Raw genomic sequence first — 16,316 nt, forward strand, 5'->3', positions numbered from 1 at the left:
CTACTTGTTGCGTGACTACTGCAAATATCTGGGGTCATGGCACTCGAGCAAAATGACCACTGGCAAAACCTCAAATCACACAATGAATTAGTATTTTTGTGTGCGGATTTTTTCACGTGGACAATATAGGAGAATATTTCCCGCGGTCATGACATGGACACTCGAATATTCCTGAACTACTGCAGGAGGTCTGTTCAATAATCAATAACAAACGAGACACTAAATTGCTGGATGACAATTCACACGTTTGAAAAGGAACCACACACATCCACAATCATGACATCTTGACATGCCGATCCTGACACTTTTCTAAATTTTATTTCATCGATTAACCTTATGGATCAGCATTCATAAAAACCCACCAATCTAAATATCTGGAGATTTCTAATAGTAAACTGTATTTCCTGCGTTCCTTGTCCATTTATCTAGCAGTTACGTCATTTCCTGTAACACGGTTTTTCAAGTTCGTTCCGTGTAAGATCCTACAACGATCAACCTTCCGCCAATAACCATCACCAGAGCATTAGAAGTGGCAAGGCCATGAGAAGGGCGGCCAAGAAAGCGATTATCAACGCAAAAGATAGCCATAATCTTCTTGGCTTGCTGATATTTGACGAGAAGTTGGTTTACGAACAGTTTCGCAAGCTCATAGACGCACGAGCTGCAGGCAAGTCGGTGCAGATGATATAATCCTGATACAACCAAAGATATAACCTCTGTACGACAGAGTTATAGATCCTTTGATTTATTGCAATCGATGAATCGTGTTCCGTGTGCACTTTCTAGAGTACCTATAACGTCGACGTACAAATTGATGTGTTTGTTTGGGGTTTACTGCATCATTCAAGTACATGTCAATAATTTTCTAGTGGCAAATATCTTAGCCGATTTAGATTTGTGTATATGCTTCATTTGCTGTTGTAGGGTCACATAGAATCTCGATTTCTATTAAGTAAGTGAAAAAAGTAAGTAAACTTTATTTTGACACGGGCAATTCATCAGCTATACATATTAAAATAAATCACTGTATAATTACAAATTCTCAATACTGTAATAACTATTAGTCTAGTAATACGTCATATCTATACTAATTTAAAAGAGCTGCTTTCCTTGAATGCCGTGTATACTGCGCGTTTGAAAGACCCTAGAGAATGCTTTTGTAATGTTATTTAACAGGCATTATGTTAAACTGTGATTGTGACGGATAAAAATAAACAATAATCCTCCATTATGTTTTATTTGACCACTTCCGCTTAATTTACTTAGCTTCACTCTCGCTCCTTAAATGGGCAAAGGACGAGGACAATCAAGCCCTGCGAGAAGTATTTGGGAAGGTGTTTGAAGTCAGTTCTATATGGACTACATCGATAAAGAAATTTTCAGATGAGGTAATTATATCTATTATCAATTATAAGGCCGAACACATACTAATGAGCTTCGTTATCTCGAACTATTCAACCACAGGCTTACCAACCTCTCAGACTCAGCTACTTGATAAGTAACGCGGAATCCATCAACTGCTCAAACAGTAGAAATGCCGCTTATTCTAAATAAATACACATCACAAAGCAATGAGAGTTTATTGTGACCTTTATTCTCAGATATAAGACTTTCAATCCTGAAAATATTCGAGCTAGGTACTGAGATTGACTGGAGACTTACTGAGAGGCTGGTAAGCCTGTTATTCAACAAGAGAGACAAAATCTGTCCATAGGTAGGGACGAATCAAGTTTTAAGGCACACACCTCCCCCCCCCCCCCCCCTCCCCCTTCTTCCACAAATATTTTAAAAAAATATAAGGGAATGACCAGTAGGGGCGTTGCTGTGCTCCCCAATATTTTCTTTATGTTTGTTATCATGCCCCCCACCCCTCCCCACCACTAATATTTCGAGACCTGCTGTAGCTCTGTGTAAGGAACTAGAGTTCGAATTAGATTCCGCTGTGCATGTATGTATAAAGCTATTCGATTGTCATAACTCATCCCAGATTGAAATGATGAATGGACACAGATGTGCAATCATAGAAGAGATACACCCCTCACCCCAATCTTGATATTTGCTGAATTGCATATTTACAGAGAATGACGTTTGAATTTTTTTTCATCTTGAACTTAGTACTGGAAATACAGAGTTAGATTCAAAGAGATTCTTCGTGAAGAGAGAGATGTTGATGATCTTAGAAAAAAAGAAATTAATTATGCAACAAGACTCAATAAACTACAAAAACAGGTAAATTTCGACAACAATTTAAAAAAACATTCTACGAATTCTTGGCTGCGAGCGGGGGGGATCTAGTTTCCTATGTAATGGTCGAACTTCATCTGTCACGCATTCGCTTGCGCTGAGCTGTATGACGCTGGGACCTAGGATACCATGTCGTCCCCTTTCCCAGTCTCTCCTCTGTGTATGGGGTAGAGGCGGAGTGGGGGCCGCGATCGCCACGGACCACGAAGGCCTTTTAGGCTCTTCTGCGCTGCCGTTCTGGTTGTCCGTGACACGTTACATTCTCCTGTAACCTTGAAATCTTGGTCCATACAAAATAGAAAAATAGGAGCGGAAGGGGCTGTTCGTGGATAGTAGCTTTAAGACAACCAACCTTCCACCCGAGCATCCCGTCCTACAGCTGATGGACTCGAGGACATGTGTAGTACCCGCCAAATACAGTCTTAGGTCGGGTACTACGAGGCGCACACAGATGACAAAAACCAAAAGACTAAACGATTTTGTAACTGTAAAATAATATGTTAATTGTTAATTGTGTGTACTGTAAGTTTGTTCGCGCACTCCCTGCAATTCAGTCTCAACTGCAATAGGGAATAATAAACATATATTATTATTATTATAACATAAGGCACTTTAACAAATTTAACGGTAGTTTCTTGGTGTTACGGAACACCAGCACCAAAAATAAAATGGAACAAAAGCCAAAAACGAAGACCTTAGAACGAGACAATGAAATAGAGTACAAAGGACTTGGGCACCAAAAACAAAGCTCCCCGTAACACCAAGGAATACCCAATTTAACTGCTTTCCAATTCACATTTTACATTTACTTAAATTTCAGTTGGATCAGACAAAACGAAGAAGTGGAGATCTTTCTAAATCAAAGCCATTACTCGAAGAGATGACTGAGGTGCGTTTGTTGATCATTGACAGTCCAGTTTAGCCAAGATTACAGACTTTTTTAACAAAATTATTTTTTTTCTCTTCTCGTTGACACTAGGAAGTAAAACCAATACAGCCAGTTCAGTCACGTTCAATTTTATATTGAGGGCAATTGAAAAAAATGCTCATGACATTAGTTTGTTAATGAAAAATTAAAAATCACTTTTTAAGGGTTAGTTTAAAGTATAATTTGTTTCATTCATTAAGTCTACAATATGTGGTTCAAGAAATGGCTATTTACGGGAGATTCCGGGAATGTGGGTGGGGTTTTTATTACCCGTTTTCTAAGTGGTAAACACCCTTTTTCTTCATGTATTCCGTATTTGAGTATATTTTCAGGTAGCAACTACGGGTTGGTTGGAGCGGGGTCTTTTCCTCTTTTCTGGGACTTTACATTTTGATTTTTCATTAAAAACTTTTTGGCAGATTCTAACGAAGGCCGAGGAGTGGAGCAAGGGTCTTTTCCTCTTTCCTGGGACTTTACATTTTGATTTTGCATTGAAAACTTTTTGGCAGATTCTAACGAAGACCGAGGAGTGGAGCGGGGTCTTTTCCTCTTTTCTGGAACTTTACATTTTGATTTTTCATTGAAAACTTTTTGGCAGATTCTAACGAAGGCCGAGGAGTGGAGCAGGGGTCTTTTCCTCTTTTCTGGGACTTTACATTTTGATTTTGCATTGAAAACTTTTTGGCAGATTCTAACGAAGACCGAGGAGTGGAGCAGGAGTCTTTTCCTCTTTTCTGGGACTTTACATTGTGATTTTGCATTGAAAACTTTTCGGCAGATTCTAACGAAGACCGAGGAGTGGAGCAAGGGTCTTTTCCTCTTTTCTGGGACTTTACATTTTAATTTTGCATTGAAAACTTTTTGGCAGATTCTAACGAAGGCCGAGGAGGCTCACGCGGAACTTGAGGTCAAGGTCACCAAGCATGAAATCTACAAGGTCTGTACTTGAAAGGAGAAAAATAAATAAAAGGCTACTTGTTGTTTTGGTAAAATTTCCCGGGAAATTGGAATCTTACCAGGAAGCTACCCTTGCAAAATAGACTTGGAAGTATCCAGGATATCCTAGGAGTTCCTAGGAAATCCTAGGAAAATCCGGCCAGGAGCTCCCAGATTCTCCTGTAGGAACTCCTAAATGATCAGAGGCGCGCATTAGGCTCCCACATTTTCCCAGATCCTGCCAGTTTAGCAAGCGCTGGGTTTCCCAACTTTTGGGAGAACCTAGGAGAATAGCTGAGGATTTGGGAGTTCCTAGGATATACTCCCAAATGATCAGAGGCGCGCATTCGGCTCCCATATTTTCCTAGATACTCCCAAATTCGATTTCCCAATATTTAGGAGTATCCAGGATATCCTAGGAAATCCTAGGAGCTTCCAAATCTTGGGAGTTCATTTCGCAGGGGTACAGGCAACCAACTACGTGTTACCTCTGTGTTAGTCTTTTAAAATTCCCCCTTGTATAATGAAAGGTAGCCTTTTTGTTCAGTTCTTTATAACTTCCTCGTGTATTGTGAAAGGCAGCTTAGGTGTTCAGTTCCTCACAAATCTCCCGTGTATATTTGCCGAAACGTAGCCTAGGTGTTTAGTTCTTCACAAATCTCCGGTGAAAGATCGCTCACGTGTTCAGTTCTTTATAAATCTCCTATGTATGGAGAGAGGTCGCTCACGTGTTCAGTTCTTCAAAAATCTCCCGTGTATAGTGAAGTGTAACTTCAGGTCTTAAGTTCTTCAAAAATCTCCCGTGTCTAGTGAAACACAGCTTAGGTCTTCAGTTCTTCACAAATCTCCCGTGTATAGTGAAGTGTAACTTCAGGTTTTCAGTTCTTCAAAAATCTCCCGTGTATAGTGAAAGGCAGCTTAGGTCTTCAGTTCTTCAAAATTCTCCCGTGTATAGTGAAGTGTAACTTCAGGTGTTCAGTTCTTCACAAATCTCCCGTGTATTGTCGAAGCCCCTATCCCTGGAACCGTTGCCCGTCCGAGCTCATCAAACGTCTGCGCGTCCAGAACGAGCAAGTAGGTGTTGCCATTGGCAATGTCAATCACCATAGATAGGACCACGCCCTCGTCTTCTCGAACACCACCTGGCTTCGGTACAAACACGGGTTCTGAGGGGAAGTGATTGGGAAATCTCCACGTCTTCACCTCTTTACTAAACGTGTTGATCTTAACTATTTCATCATAGAGAAGAGAAGAAGACGTGTTTGTCAGACCATAAACGTATGTGTATTCCTTGGTGTTGCAATGCTCGTAGTTGATTCGAGGAAGCTCCATCTTGTCATACAAGACCTCGAAATTAAAAATATGGTGGGGTTCCTCAGAGCTCGTGCTGCGGCCTCTCTCGGCTGGGTTTGGCAGATGATATCGACGAAACTGGCCTGCGGGGATCTGGTGCTCTGTACGGCCTTTCTTGTTACAAAAATCCCTCATATCCTGTATAAGTAGACCGTTCATGATATCACCATCAGGATAAGCAACCACGTCTAAGATGATCTCCCCATTTTTCTCAAACGCGTTGATATGATGAAAAACGAACATTGGGTCAGTAGTAAACACCGCCAACTCCTTCCCAGTCTTCCTACACAAGACGTGGATTCGCGAGAGCTGCGTAGGGTCCCAGTAGAAACACTTGTCAAGGGTCCATCCAAAGAACGACCTCGCCAAGAATCTTGGAATACTGAAGAAGAATGGATTTTCAAGTAGAATGAAGTAGCTTTCGGACATTCCAAAGCTGTGGACGTATGCCTCGGCTTTTGTGGGAGAAAGTGAGCAGATGACTTGTGCACCGGCCATGGTCTTTTCTAGGGGACTTTCCTTTGACCTAGGAGGGACTTTATAGATGTTGTACTTAGTGAACCGTCCTCTCTTTATGCCGTAGTTGTAGACCGTCCCATCTGGTTCTTCGTGTGGATGTGCGAGAGAGTTATCCAGGGGATCTGCAATTTGAAGATTCCGGATTCTAGTTTAGAAATGACTCTTCTCAGTATTTGACAGAATGATAAGTAGTGACCAGGAAATGGACCAATAAGACATTAGAGGGGAAGGAGTGGGGGAGGAGGTGCGCAAATACAAACAAAAAGCATTCAAGCTAGGCCATTTTGAAAGCTAGAAAACAAATCGGGTACATGGCCGAGGGGGAGGGTGTGGGGGCTGTTTCCTATTCGTAATCGCATGTTTCCCGGATTTACTTTTTTAGTTTGGTTATCAAACGATAAGTTATGTCGGGCGCCTATAGAGCGCGTCTTAGTGGGTCTATCCTATAGTATCCTTCATATGCTAGTTGTACTGCTGTACCCTTCAAAGTCTTGTTATACTATCCTACAACTATAGCCTACTTGTACTATCCTAACCTCCATAGACTACTTGTACAATCGCATCCCGGGGGGTTCTTTCCATATCGACCTGATAGGGATGCTCGTCGTATTTTAAGGGGTCAAAATCAAGCATCAGGTATTTTTTAAGGGGTATCCGGGAAAATAATAGGCTTTTCTCTTAGAATTGGTATTTTTTAATGGCTTCTGGGATATTTTTTAGGGTAACAATTTTTGGTTTGCAGGTAATTTTTAGGGATAGTTTTTGAATTTCCCGACGAACATCCCTATCACTTCTACCCTGAACCCCCCCACCCCCACCCCCCGGGTATCTCACCATCCATATCCGTTGAGACGTCCACCTTGCCAATGACATCCAGAGACTGCGAGTCAATCTGCCACAACACCGGCAACTCCGAGACGGCATAAAACCTCTTTTTGAGCTCAATCACATTCACCAGACAATTATCAGTGATTTTCTCTTTATCGCTACCAAAATAGTACGAGAAATAGCGATGGAAGATGCTCTTGCAGGGGTCAGGTACAGCGTTTGTGCCGTACTCCATGTGTGTAATACGGTTAGCCTTGGTGTTCTCAAGAAACGATTTGCTGCGGAGAAATTTGTTGAAATATTCAACTTTTCCGTTATCAATAGTGAAGCGATAGAGCAGCGCGGGCCCATCGAAAATGTGGTTGTATTCAAACTCGCCAAACTCGAACTTCCCAGGGCCGTTTCTTATCAATGTACCGCTTAACCATGGCGGGATTTGGCCGGTTATTTTCGCCTGAACAGGCAGCTCGAGCTCCGAGTGGGAGGTAAATATTTCCACAAAGTTTCCTGCAGTTGTGGTCATGATACTAGCGCTACTTGTTTCGTATGTGATACTAGCGCTACTTGTTTCGTATGTGATACTAGCGCTACTTGTTTCGTATGTATGTAAAACAACTGAGGCATGCCAATTTATACATATTTTTGATTGTCCTTTTTTAATCTTTGGCTTATCTTGACCTAGTCCACTCAGAAGTGTCACTTTTACGTGTGGTGCTGCTTGCCTTCCCCATAACGTCGTGAGGAGGGCGTGCATGGCGTGACATGGCGTGACACTATGAGCGGCTGCTAAGCAGACTACTCCTGACCCAGTTAAAGACGCCACGTGTCAGTACGTCATATAAATGACCCTTGGGTCAGTACTTCATGTATGGGGAGATAGTTCAAGTTCATGTGGTCATACATGAAGTATTAACCGCTGTGTGTGGATCCCTGCAGAGAAGTTGCAGCTTGAGGCTTAGCTGTTTTGCCTCAACTTTTCGGGGTTTTTTTCTTTTAATTTCTAAATCATGATATCAATATATATCGGATAGAATAGCCTGATTATATCAGACGCCCGGAGATCGTTCGCTTCCTCTCCTGAGGGAGCGATCTCTGGCGTGTAATAAATCACAGAGGTACATAGATACCTTTGCTTAACATGTGTATGATAAAGGATTGTTGACTACTGTAATAAGCAATAATCGTGTGCGCATTTCAAGTGCATCGTAAAAAAAGCGCAATCATATCCCCCATTGCTTATTCCAACTTATCAGACGTCGCTCGGCTGATTGCAAGACAAATAGGATATCAGAAAGTGCCGTGTTTTAATATTTTAGGCAGAAAGCTTCGCTTCGAAACAATGAATTCCTATGTTATTTCGTAGGCGAGAAAGCTTCGCGAAGGGCTCCATGCCGTATCTGAGAGCATCCAGACTCTTGCCGAACACACGCTCGCGGTCAGCGGAACTTACCGGAAGCTGGCAGAGCTGATTCCCGACACACCAACACAGCTCTCAGAGGATAAGATGTTTGCAGGTAATTGTATGGTTATCTCCCTTGTATTACGCCATGTCTCTCATGCAAGAGTCTGACATAAAGCCCATTTTAGACACAGTCATGTTATAGTTTCCAACTGATATTTGAAGACAAATTATGGAAGAAACCTTAGAAAAAAACTTCTTGAAAATTAAGTCTAATGTCAATGATTTGCAATCGCAAATATTGCAACAGGTTACCCAACATCAGCCGATAGAGATTGACATTTTTTCACACTTGGTATTTTGATATGATGACAAAATGACGGCTGCGGCAGATGCACCTTTTAAAAATAACTCCTTTGGTCAATAATAGGTCGCTGGATAAGGAAAAAAGTAATGGCCTATTGATCTACTAGCCACCGTGACCGTAAGAACAAGAAAAAATATCACTTGATTAAAAGAGGAAAAGCGAGTTAAATGAAGAGATTTTTTTTTTCACTTTATGATGGAATATTCTTGTTCACGTATATTGCAAACTTTAACCCTTCATTGGAATGTCGACCAACTCTTCGCCCCATGACAGGTAATCCGGGATCCATGATAAATGAGACTTGGAATCCGGAATCTATGCTACTGGAATCCGGAATCCATACACTAGGATCCGAAATCCAAAAAAAAAAAAAAATTCCGAAATCCACGACGGGAAAAAACCCACATGGAATCCGGAATCCACACTCTAGGATCCCAAATCCAGAACTCTATTGGAGAACCCGCATGGGGAGAAACTCCTTTGGGTTCGACGATCGTTAAGAAATGATTTTTTGGCGGCCAAGGGGTGCACCCGCAATCCCGCAATCGCCAAAAAAATCATTTCTTAACGATCGTCAAACCCATGACTGTGCACACCTCAGCAAATACTGGGTATCCGCCTGAATAACAGTACTATTTTGCAAGGACATTTAAAATAAAACATCAACGATTAAAATTTGATACTTGACTAACAATATTTGATTGAAAGTATCTAATTTGCTCGCATGAATTAGCCGTTGGAAATGGATGCTTTGTGTGACTCCTGCGGGAGATTAAAATGGCGGCGTGATTGACCTTTTGGCGACATGACGAAAAAACATGACTTAACGCTTCAAATAAGCTCATTTCAGATCAAATAAGGCGGAAAATTTCTCTAAGTACTTAGTGAGTAATAGCAAACAAATCAAATGCGACTTTTTTTTTTTAATTGATGCGAGTTCATTGTAATTTGAACTTTTCGTCCCTGAGCTCATACATAGCGCAAGGATAATCAAAGAAAAAATATCTTAAAAAGCAAAAATCTGGGTATGTGTATTTCGGCCTCACGTTATTTGTGTTTCAAAAATCAGTCCGGAGTACAAGGAACCGATGGCCATTGTAAGAAATTGTGTCTTCTTTCTTTATCTCGAATTGGGAATTTTCCAGGTTTTCCGTCATTTCCCTTTTGGCTTTTCTTTTCTACAACAATAAACATTAGTCACCGTCTTTACGATTTCTTATTTACTCCAGGGCATAAGGAAATAAAAAGAACATCCGCATGTGAAACATTCTTCATGGTCTCAAATATTGCTTTTTTTTCCGTTAATAGGCCGTGGAATATCTAGACAACTCGTTTCAGAACTCGCAAATGATCTAAACATAAAACCAGGCTCCGGTTTTATTATTCCATCAAGCGAAGACGATTTAGAGAAGACTTACCTGTACGCTGTGTCTAGGGTCAAAGAAGGCAGTGCCTCACCGACCACGCCCATTTCTCCAGGTGAGCCTAGGAAGAAGTAGCTTGGAGCTCTGTATGTGTGTGTGTTGGGGGGGGGGGGGGGGGAGCAAGTAGGGTATGGAAACTATGCTGCATAAATATTTATATAGGGAAAAAGGGAATATTTATATAGGGAAAAACTTTGATATTGGATCATCATAGTCGGCCTGTCCTGTGAAATTATGCTAAATAAAAATAGAAAAGTAAAATAAGGAACAGACGCTATTCTCCATATCTCATTAAATGTTTAATTAATTTTTTCGCTATTGTCCCTCCCATCCCACGGGGAGAATTCTCTCATAGGCCCCTTCCTCATAACCATTTTCTTGTTCTGTTTTACAGTGAGTCCTAAGGACAGGTCACCTCCTATCCCACTCCCTCGCAAGAAAGGCAGAAAGATAAGCGCCGAGAACTTGACGAGTCAGAATTTCGCCCGACCCATCTCCATGGATGAGCTACGGCCACCGCCCTCCTGCCCCCCTCCCCCCGTCCCACCGCAGAGTAAGATTAATATCCTCTATTATAACAATATATCCGACATTTCAGGTAAAAAGAAAAAAAAACTTATACAGTATATAGAAAACAAATGAAATGAAAATCTTGAATTCAGTAGAAAGACAACAATAGAGGACTTTCACTATTATATAATTCACCCTTGTAAAACAGCAACACAAGAAGTTATTGCTAGTAGACATATCCATATCCATGTCTATCAAAACATATTGATTGTCGGTATATGCTATTCTGTAATTCTGAGTGTAAAGAACGGATTGGAACTAAAATGATAGAAACATTCTACTCTTGATTTTAGAACCACGACGTCGCGACAAAAATGACCGCCCGTCCCCTCCTACGCGAAGGCATGTTGCAGCTCTCGAAACGCAACATTTTGGGCGACCGCATTCGCTAAATGATCTCTCGGTATCGCCATGCAAAGCTAGACAGAACTCGCCTAAAGGTAACTCCACATGGTCATTGGCGGATCCAGAAGCTCCAAAATGGTTGGGCCGAAGCAAGTGTATCAAGGAGGAGAGGCGGGGGGGGGGGAAGGGGGGGTGCGGATTCATTATTCTTTCCCGGATTTCGTTATGGTTCTTGTTATTTCTGAGCCAAATACCTAAAAATAAGGGGGCCTGGGCCCGCTCGGCCCACCCCTGCGAACCTCTCCTCAGAATCAACCTCCTGTCAACCAAAGGTATAATTTTCGCATGCTTATTGCCTTTTTGTGTATGAGAAAATCACGCGTGAACATGGGCGAATGTTTTTTTTTTAATTTTCCATTTGTTCCTATGCTTCCTTTAGTCCCTCTATCAGTGAAGGTTTAGCATGAGGCGAGTGTGGTTTTCGTCTCGATAATAAATCCAATATTTTTTGTGAAAGAACCATATTCTCTCTGGATGTGATGTGGAAAACTCCCCCCCCCCCCCCCCCCCCCCTTATAACATTTACATTTCAGGAGCGGATCTAGAGGGAGGGTTTAGGGGGTTCATCCCCCCTCCCCCCTTTGTCACTAAACCAAACTCCGCGCCAGCATTTACACACAGTTTGTTATTTAGGAGCTCGTAGAGTCAGGCTTAATTCAATGGATAACATTGCAGGTAAGTTGCCGGTTCGTGTCGAAATGAGTGAGTGTCTTGTTATGTCTCACCTATACAATAGACAGTACTCAGGAATAGCCTGGTTTATCCAAGACATCGTTTTTTCTATTTTTCCCCCAGTACGAGTACGGGCCTGTTTAACCGCGGCGCGGTACTGGAACTAGCCTTGAGTTTTTCAATACTGGCTAAGGATTCTTATAGGGATTGATTCTAGAATTCCTTTTTCGGTTGTAGAAATGGGATCCAAATCTAGTGGGAAAATATGGTACGCGAGATCAGGACCGATAGAGGAATCAGACAGCGAGGACAGCGATGGATACACTGAGCCGAGAACACCACCTTTTAACAGACGCCCTCTTCCTGTCGTACCCAGGTCACCTATCGCGCGTGTGGCCAATAACGATCAAGTATCGGACGAGCGCCCGCGGGACGATTCTGTTCAGCGGCAGGTTTCTGAGAGAGCAAGTGAAGGGGGGTACGATAATTCGGATAACCCTTACCAGTCCCTTCACCGCGCTGAAGGGAATGTCCCGGATGGGAAAACAGCTCCTGAATACTTAGAGCTCTTAAATGACTCCATGCAATGTTGAGCGGAAATGGTCTTGGTTTAAATATGCTCCTTTGTTTCTTTTGGAGTATGAAATTTTAGGCCCTGTTGGACTTCCTGTCAAATTTCAAGTCTCTCCGTCTACGAAGTTTGCTTCAAACAACAGTTATATCTCTAGTTAACAAGCTGCTTTGGGAAACACTTGCCTGCTTGCGAGGCTTCTAACGAATCTTTAGATAAAAGTCAAAGGCGTTTTGAGAAAACATGGTTCTTGAGTTTACTGGCTCTTTAGATTATTTATCCAACGGGATAATTCATTTTAGTGCAATAATCAATAATCATATGTTTTGCCCTTACTCATATAATAGCAGAATGGGCGATGCCAACATCAATTTTAGATCTAAAAGAAGGCCCAAAGAATAACCTTGAGGGATAAAATGATAGCCTTTCCCACCCAGTTCCCACCCTTCTCCTTCGTGATCATATGCTTTTCTGATACCATTTAACATTTGGCAAAGTAATAAACACCATTGGTGCAGTTCTTTAGCTATAATTAAATACCCAATTTCTCGCTCGCTAAACTACTGTTTCTTTTGCTGTCACAAGAAGAACCTCCTCCGAGTTCTTAAACAACTTGGGAGCTTGAGAACAGTCCTCACTTTCTTCTCTAAAACTTTTGAATATAGTCGTCTGCATCGTGTGGAATATCTTTGGGTCGCACGTAAAATACAGCCTGAACTCTTCGCGAAATCTCTCATTACAAATTGTATAAGCCACGGGGTTAGTAGCGCTATTTGCAAATAGTATAATATTAGTCACAGCAACCATTTCCCAAATGTGTTCATAATCGTTACCATTGCCAAAGTCTAGCCATAGCCACATTACGTTGTTCGGTAAGACGCACATTGCGAACAGCAGTGTTACTATAATGAGCATGCGTACTACCTTCCTAGTGTCTTCTTGTTTGGCTCGTTCGAGCGCCGAGTTCGCGGTTCGCGTTCCTACGCATTTCCTTAACTCAAAACCAATCTTAAGATACGCGAAGGCTATGAGTGTCAAGGGGAGGAGATACTGTACCACAAATATACACGCAGTGTAAGCTTTGCGATATCCTGGTTCTGGCCAACTCTCGGAGCAGTCGTCGCCATTTTTTAGCTCTAATACTGTTACGTATGGAACAGTCAGTCCCGATGAGATAAACCAGATCAAAATGATAATAATGGTTGCCTGGGACTTAGACATTTCTTGACGAAGTGGGTACACTATCGCCCAGAAGCGGTTTAAACTGACGGCCACAAGGGTAAAAATGGAAGCAAACATGCACATCGTCTGAAGCGGGTACATAATCTTGCACATGAACGCCCCATAAGGCCATTTGTAGCCATTCTCCTGAACTGGTATATCGAATGGTATACATATGAGGGTGATAGCAAGGTCTGCAATTGCGAGGTTTAGTATGAAGTAGTTTGTAACCGTTCTCATTCGCCGGCGACGGGCGATCACGATGCACACTAAGCTGTTCCCAACAGTGCTGATAAGGAATATCAAGGCATACAGAGAGAGCTTGAGGACTTTGAATGTCATGGACTCGCCCCCTGTATCACCACCAGAGTGGGAGAACACACCTTGCGTATTCCTCGCCAGGGAGTCATTGAAGTACGACGAGTTATTTGACATTGTAAACATATGGGAATCGCGCCCTATTAGAATACGTGTCTAACAATACTTTCCTCCCGAAACTTGGAATTCCCTTTTCTTCTGTAACGTTATACTATATCAATGGCTTTTTCCAAGATTCCGGCTCTTGCTGTAAATTGTTTTTCGAAGTAGAACCTTTTCGTAGTTAATGATTGCACTTGCTTGGTGACTTTCCAAGAATTGTTTTCCAGGAAAACAAGAGCACGATGCTACTGCTATGAACGATTTTCAGGGTAGTTCCGTCGCTTGAGTTATTGCGTTACATTGCGCGAGTTATTGCGTTACATTGCTTTTTTCTAATGTTGTCTCCTCGGAATTTTCTCGGATTCCCGTCCCTCCTGGGAGAGGCCTCGTCTGGTAAGCGTCTCCCGTTGATTCCTCTTGTCACCCGCTATGTATCTAGGAAACAAGATTTGAATAATAATATCAGATGTATACTTCTAAAGGACAGCTTCTAGACCACGGCATTAAAACAGACTTCCTATATCCTATAACCTGCAATTCCGAAACAGATAGTTACACAATAAATAATCCCCTACTTATGCGAAATAATCGCTACAACTTAACGAAGATACCTCCGCACGTGCCTTTTAACTAATACACTTAAATGCTTTTGTTATTTTAAAACTTTCTGGGCTTCCCTTGTGGATAGCTGTTGTTTCCGAAAAAGGAGCCCATTGACGAAGTAACACACTAGAGCAAATACTCGTTAATTGAATGAGTCTTATTGCTGAACGAGACCTTTATTAAAACTATACTCAGAATAGTGTGTCTTGCTTAAAAAAACTTAATCTTTTCTGTGTAAAAAGAAGAAGTACTTAATGACTCCGGCAATTCGACCCACTTCTAACCTACTTCTCAAGGCCCGTCTAGACGAGCAAATAAAAATGGCCACATAAATTTGTTCGTGTAGACCGGCCTTAGCCTTTTGCGCAAAATGAAAAGGAAACAGTGTCTAGCTGATTAAAGACAACAACTTTACAATTACAATGGAACGTTATTTTGAAACATAACAAGTAAAAAAGCTAAGTTGTTTTATTCGAAATTATAATTTTCTTCAGGGCGTATTATATTCCATTTGTTTATTCACCTGTCTGAGCAACAAATTGCCTATAAAAACAATTTGTTAAGTACCATTTTCTTGTCTTCTTTAAACCCATATCCATTAGTTAGTTTAGTTAGTAAAAAAAGTACAATGCATTTCGAAAAAAAAAAGAAGTAATATGCTATCTACTGGAACACAGTATAGTTCTTTTTTCTAGGTCTATAAACTACTTTAGCAGACAAGATGTATCCATTCAATTTTTATCAAAGTTTGCCTTTTATAATCTGATCATTTACCACACTCATGGAGCTGTCCTTAAAAAGCTTGCCAAAAACAAATTCTCTGACCTTACTCTTGTTTGCCCTTTCCAGTGACACCTTAAAAACAGTTTTGCATTGTTATATGCTGTTGCTAGTAAACCGCAATTTGAAATTATGGGTTTGCCACCAGAAGTTGCTTGTGTCTGGCGGGCTTCCAAATTGAATCCGTCTAACCTCGCCTATGGTTCATGGTATTATACTAGCCGTCATATATAGATAGAAAAGAAAATTATAATAAAATATAAAAAAAAACATTTTTAGTTTAAAGTGTACTTGTCCATCCCCTCAATAAAACAATACTATAGGTATTAATAAAAGTGAGATTATCTTAGTTAAATTGCCTAGCTATTTTTCAGTTTAATATGTATAAATTGCTCTGATTCCGTTATCATTTTTCACTTTATTACACTTTTTTTAAAGAACTTCAAGTTTCATTTTGGCCACAAAAAACAATATGTCTCCCTCAAGAGCATGCGGGCGGGCGTTTTTTATTTATGTTTTTAATTCATGTTTAAAATTTGTTTATTTCAAAATTTAAGGCGTTAAAGTAAACGGCATAGTAAACTCACAAAAGAAATAACTTAAAATATGTCCATTTGCAATAACATCTTTTGCGCGTGAGAAATATGGCTTATAATAGACAATCCTTTTGCAGTAGGGAAAAGGTTTTCCGAGCGCAGCTTTTGATTTGTTTATCTTTTGCCATTTCTTGCGGATGAGGGCTGGCGAAATTTAAAGCTTGCATGATCTCTAATGGTAAAACTAAAAATAACAAAAGAATATGATAATTATTTGCATGGACACAAATTCTTTAGAGATCAGTAACAATGATTTAAGGTTGTTATTATGAACACAATATTATTCTCAATTTAGAACGCATCAATATATTTCTGCTATCTGAGCCTTGGCATGTTGTTAGTAGCCAACGCATGCAACTCTACTCTGTAATGGCCTTTATTCAGTTTCGGGATACCTGTGTTTGTGATTTTAGGACGCGTTATTTTTCTCCTCTATTCGCCACAGGAACCCCGCATAAAAAACGCTCTTTCTTTCCGTGA

At 41.0% G+C, this 16,316-nt stretch overlaps 2 protein-coding genes across 19 annotated transcripts in view; one reads left to right on the top strand and one right to left on the bottom strand.

Annotated features, from left to right (window-relative positions):
- The first annotated feature begins 69 nt into the window (after positions 1-69).
- On the top strand, positions 70-12,458 carry LOC116601899. 2 transcript variants are annotated; one of them, XM_048732777.1, is made up of 11 exons: positions 70-667; positions 1,267-1,388; positions 2,116-2,229; positions 3,065-3,133; positions 4,041-4,109; positions 8,172-8,322; positions 9,883-10,053; positions 10,393-10,551; positions 10,862-11,008; positions 11,607-11,648; positions 11,883-12,458. In XM_048732777.1, the coding sequence occupies exons 1-11, from the start codon at positions 541-543 to the stop codon at positions 12,236-12,238; spliced, it is 1,527 nt and encodes a 508-aa protein (XP_048588734.1). In that variant the 5' UTR covers positions 70-540; the 3' UTR covers positions 12,239-12,458. The 2 variants fall into 2 exon arrangements, with proteins under 2 accessions (XP_048588734.1, XP_048588735.1); XM_048732778.1 differs by lacking the exon at positions 11,607-11,648.
- LOC5518122 (neuropeptide FF receptor 1) overlaps positions 12,448-16,316 on the bottom strand; it is a 46,552-nt gene continuing 42,683 nt past the window's right edge. For 15 of the 17 annotated variants that reach the window (XM_032362742.2, XM_032362743.2, XM_032362748.2 and 12 more), the window contains one exon: positions 12,448-14,292. In XM_032362742.2, the coding sequence (XP_032218633.1) occupies positions 12,772-13,881 (1,110 nt within the window). In that variant the 5' untranslated portion in view covers positions 13,882-14,292 and the 3' untranslated portion in view covers positions 12,448-12,771. Of the gene's footprint in view, positions 14,293-15,234; positions 15,258-15,285; positions 16,011-16,316 lie in introns of those variants that run through there. The other 2 variants (XM_048732780.1, XM_048732781.1) reach the window with 2 other exon arrangements.

The sequence above is a fragment of the Nematostella vectensis genome, chromosome 9 (genome assembly GCF_932526225.1).
Source record: "Nematostella vectensis chromosome 9, jaNemVect1.1, whole genome shotgun sequence".
Lineage (NCBI taxonomy): Eukaryota > Metazoa > Cnidaria > Anthozoa > Actiniaria > Edwardsiidae > Nematostella > Nematostella vectensis.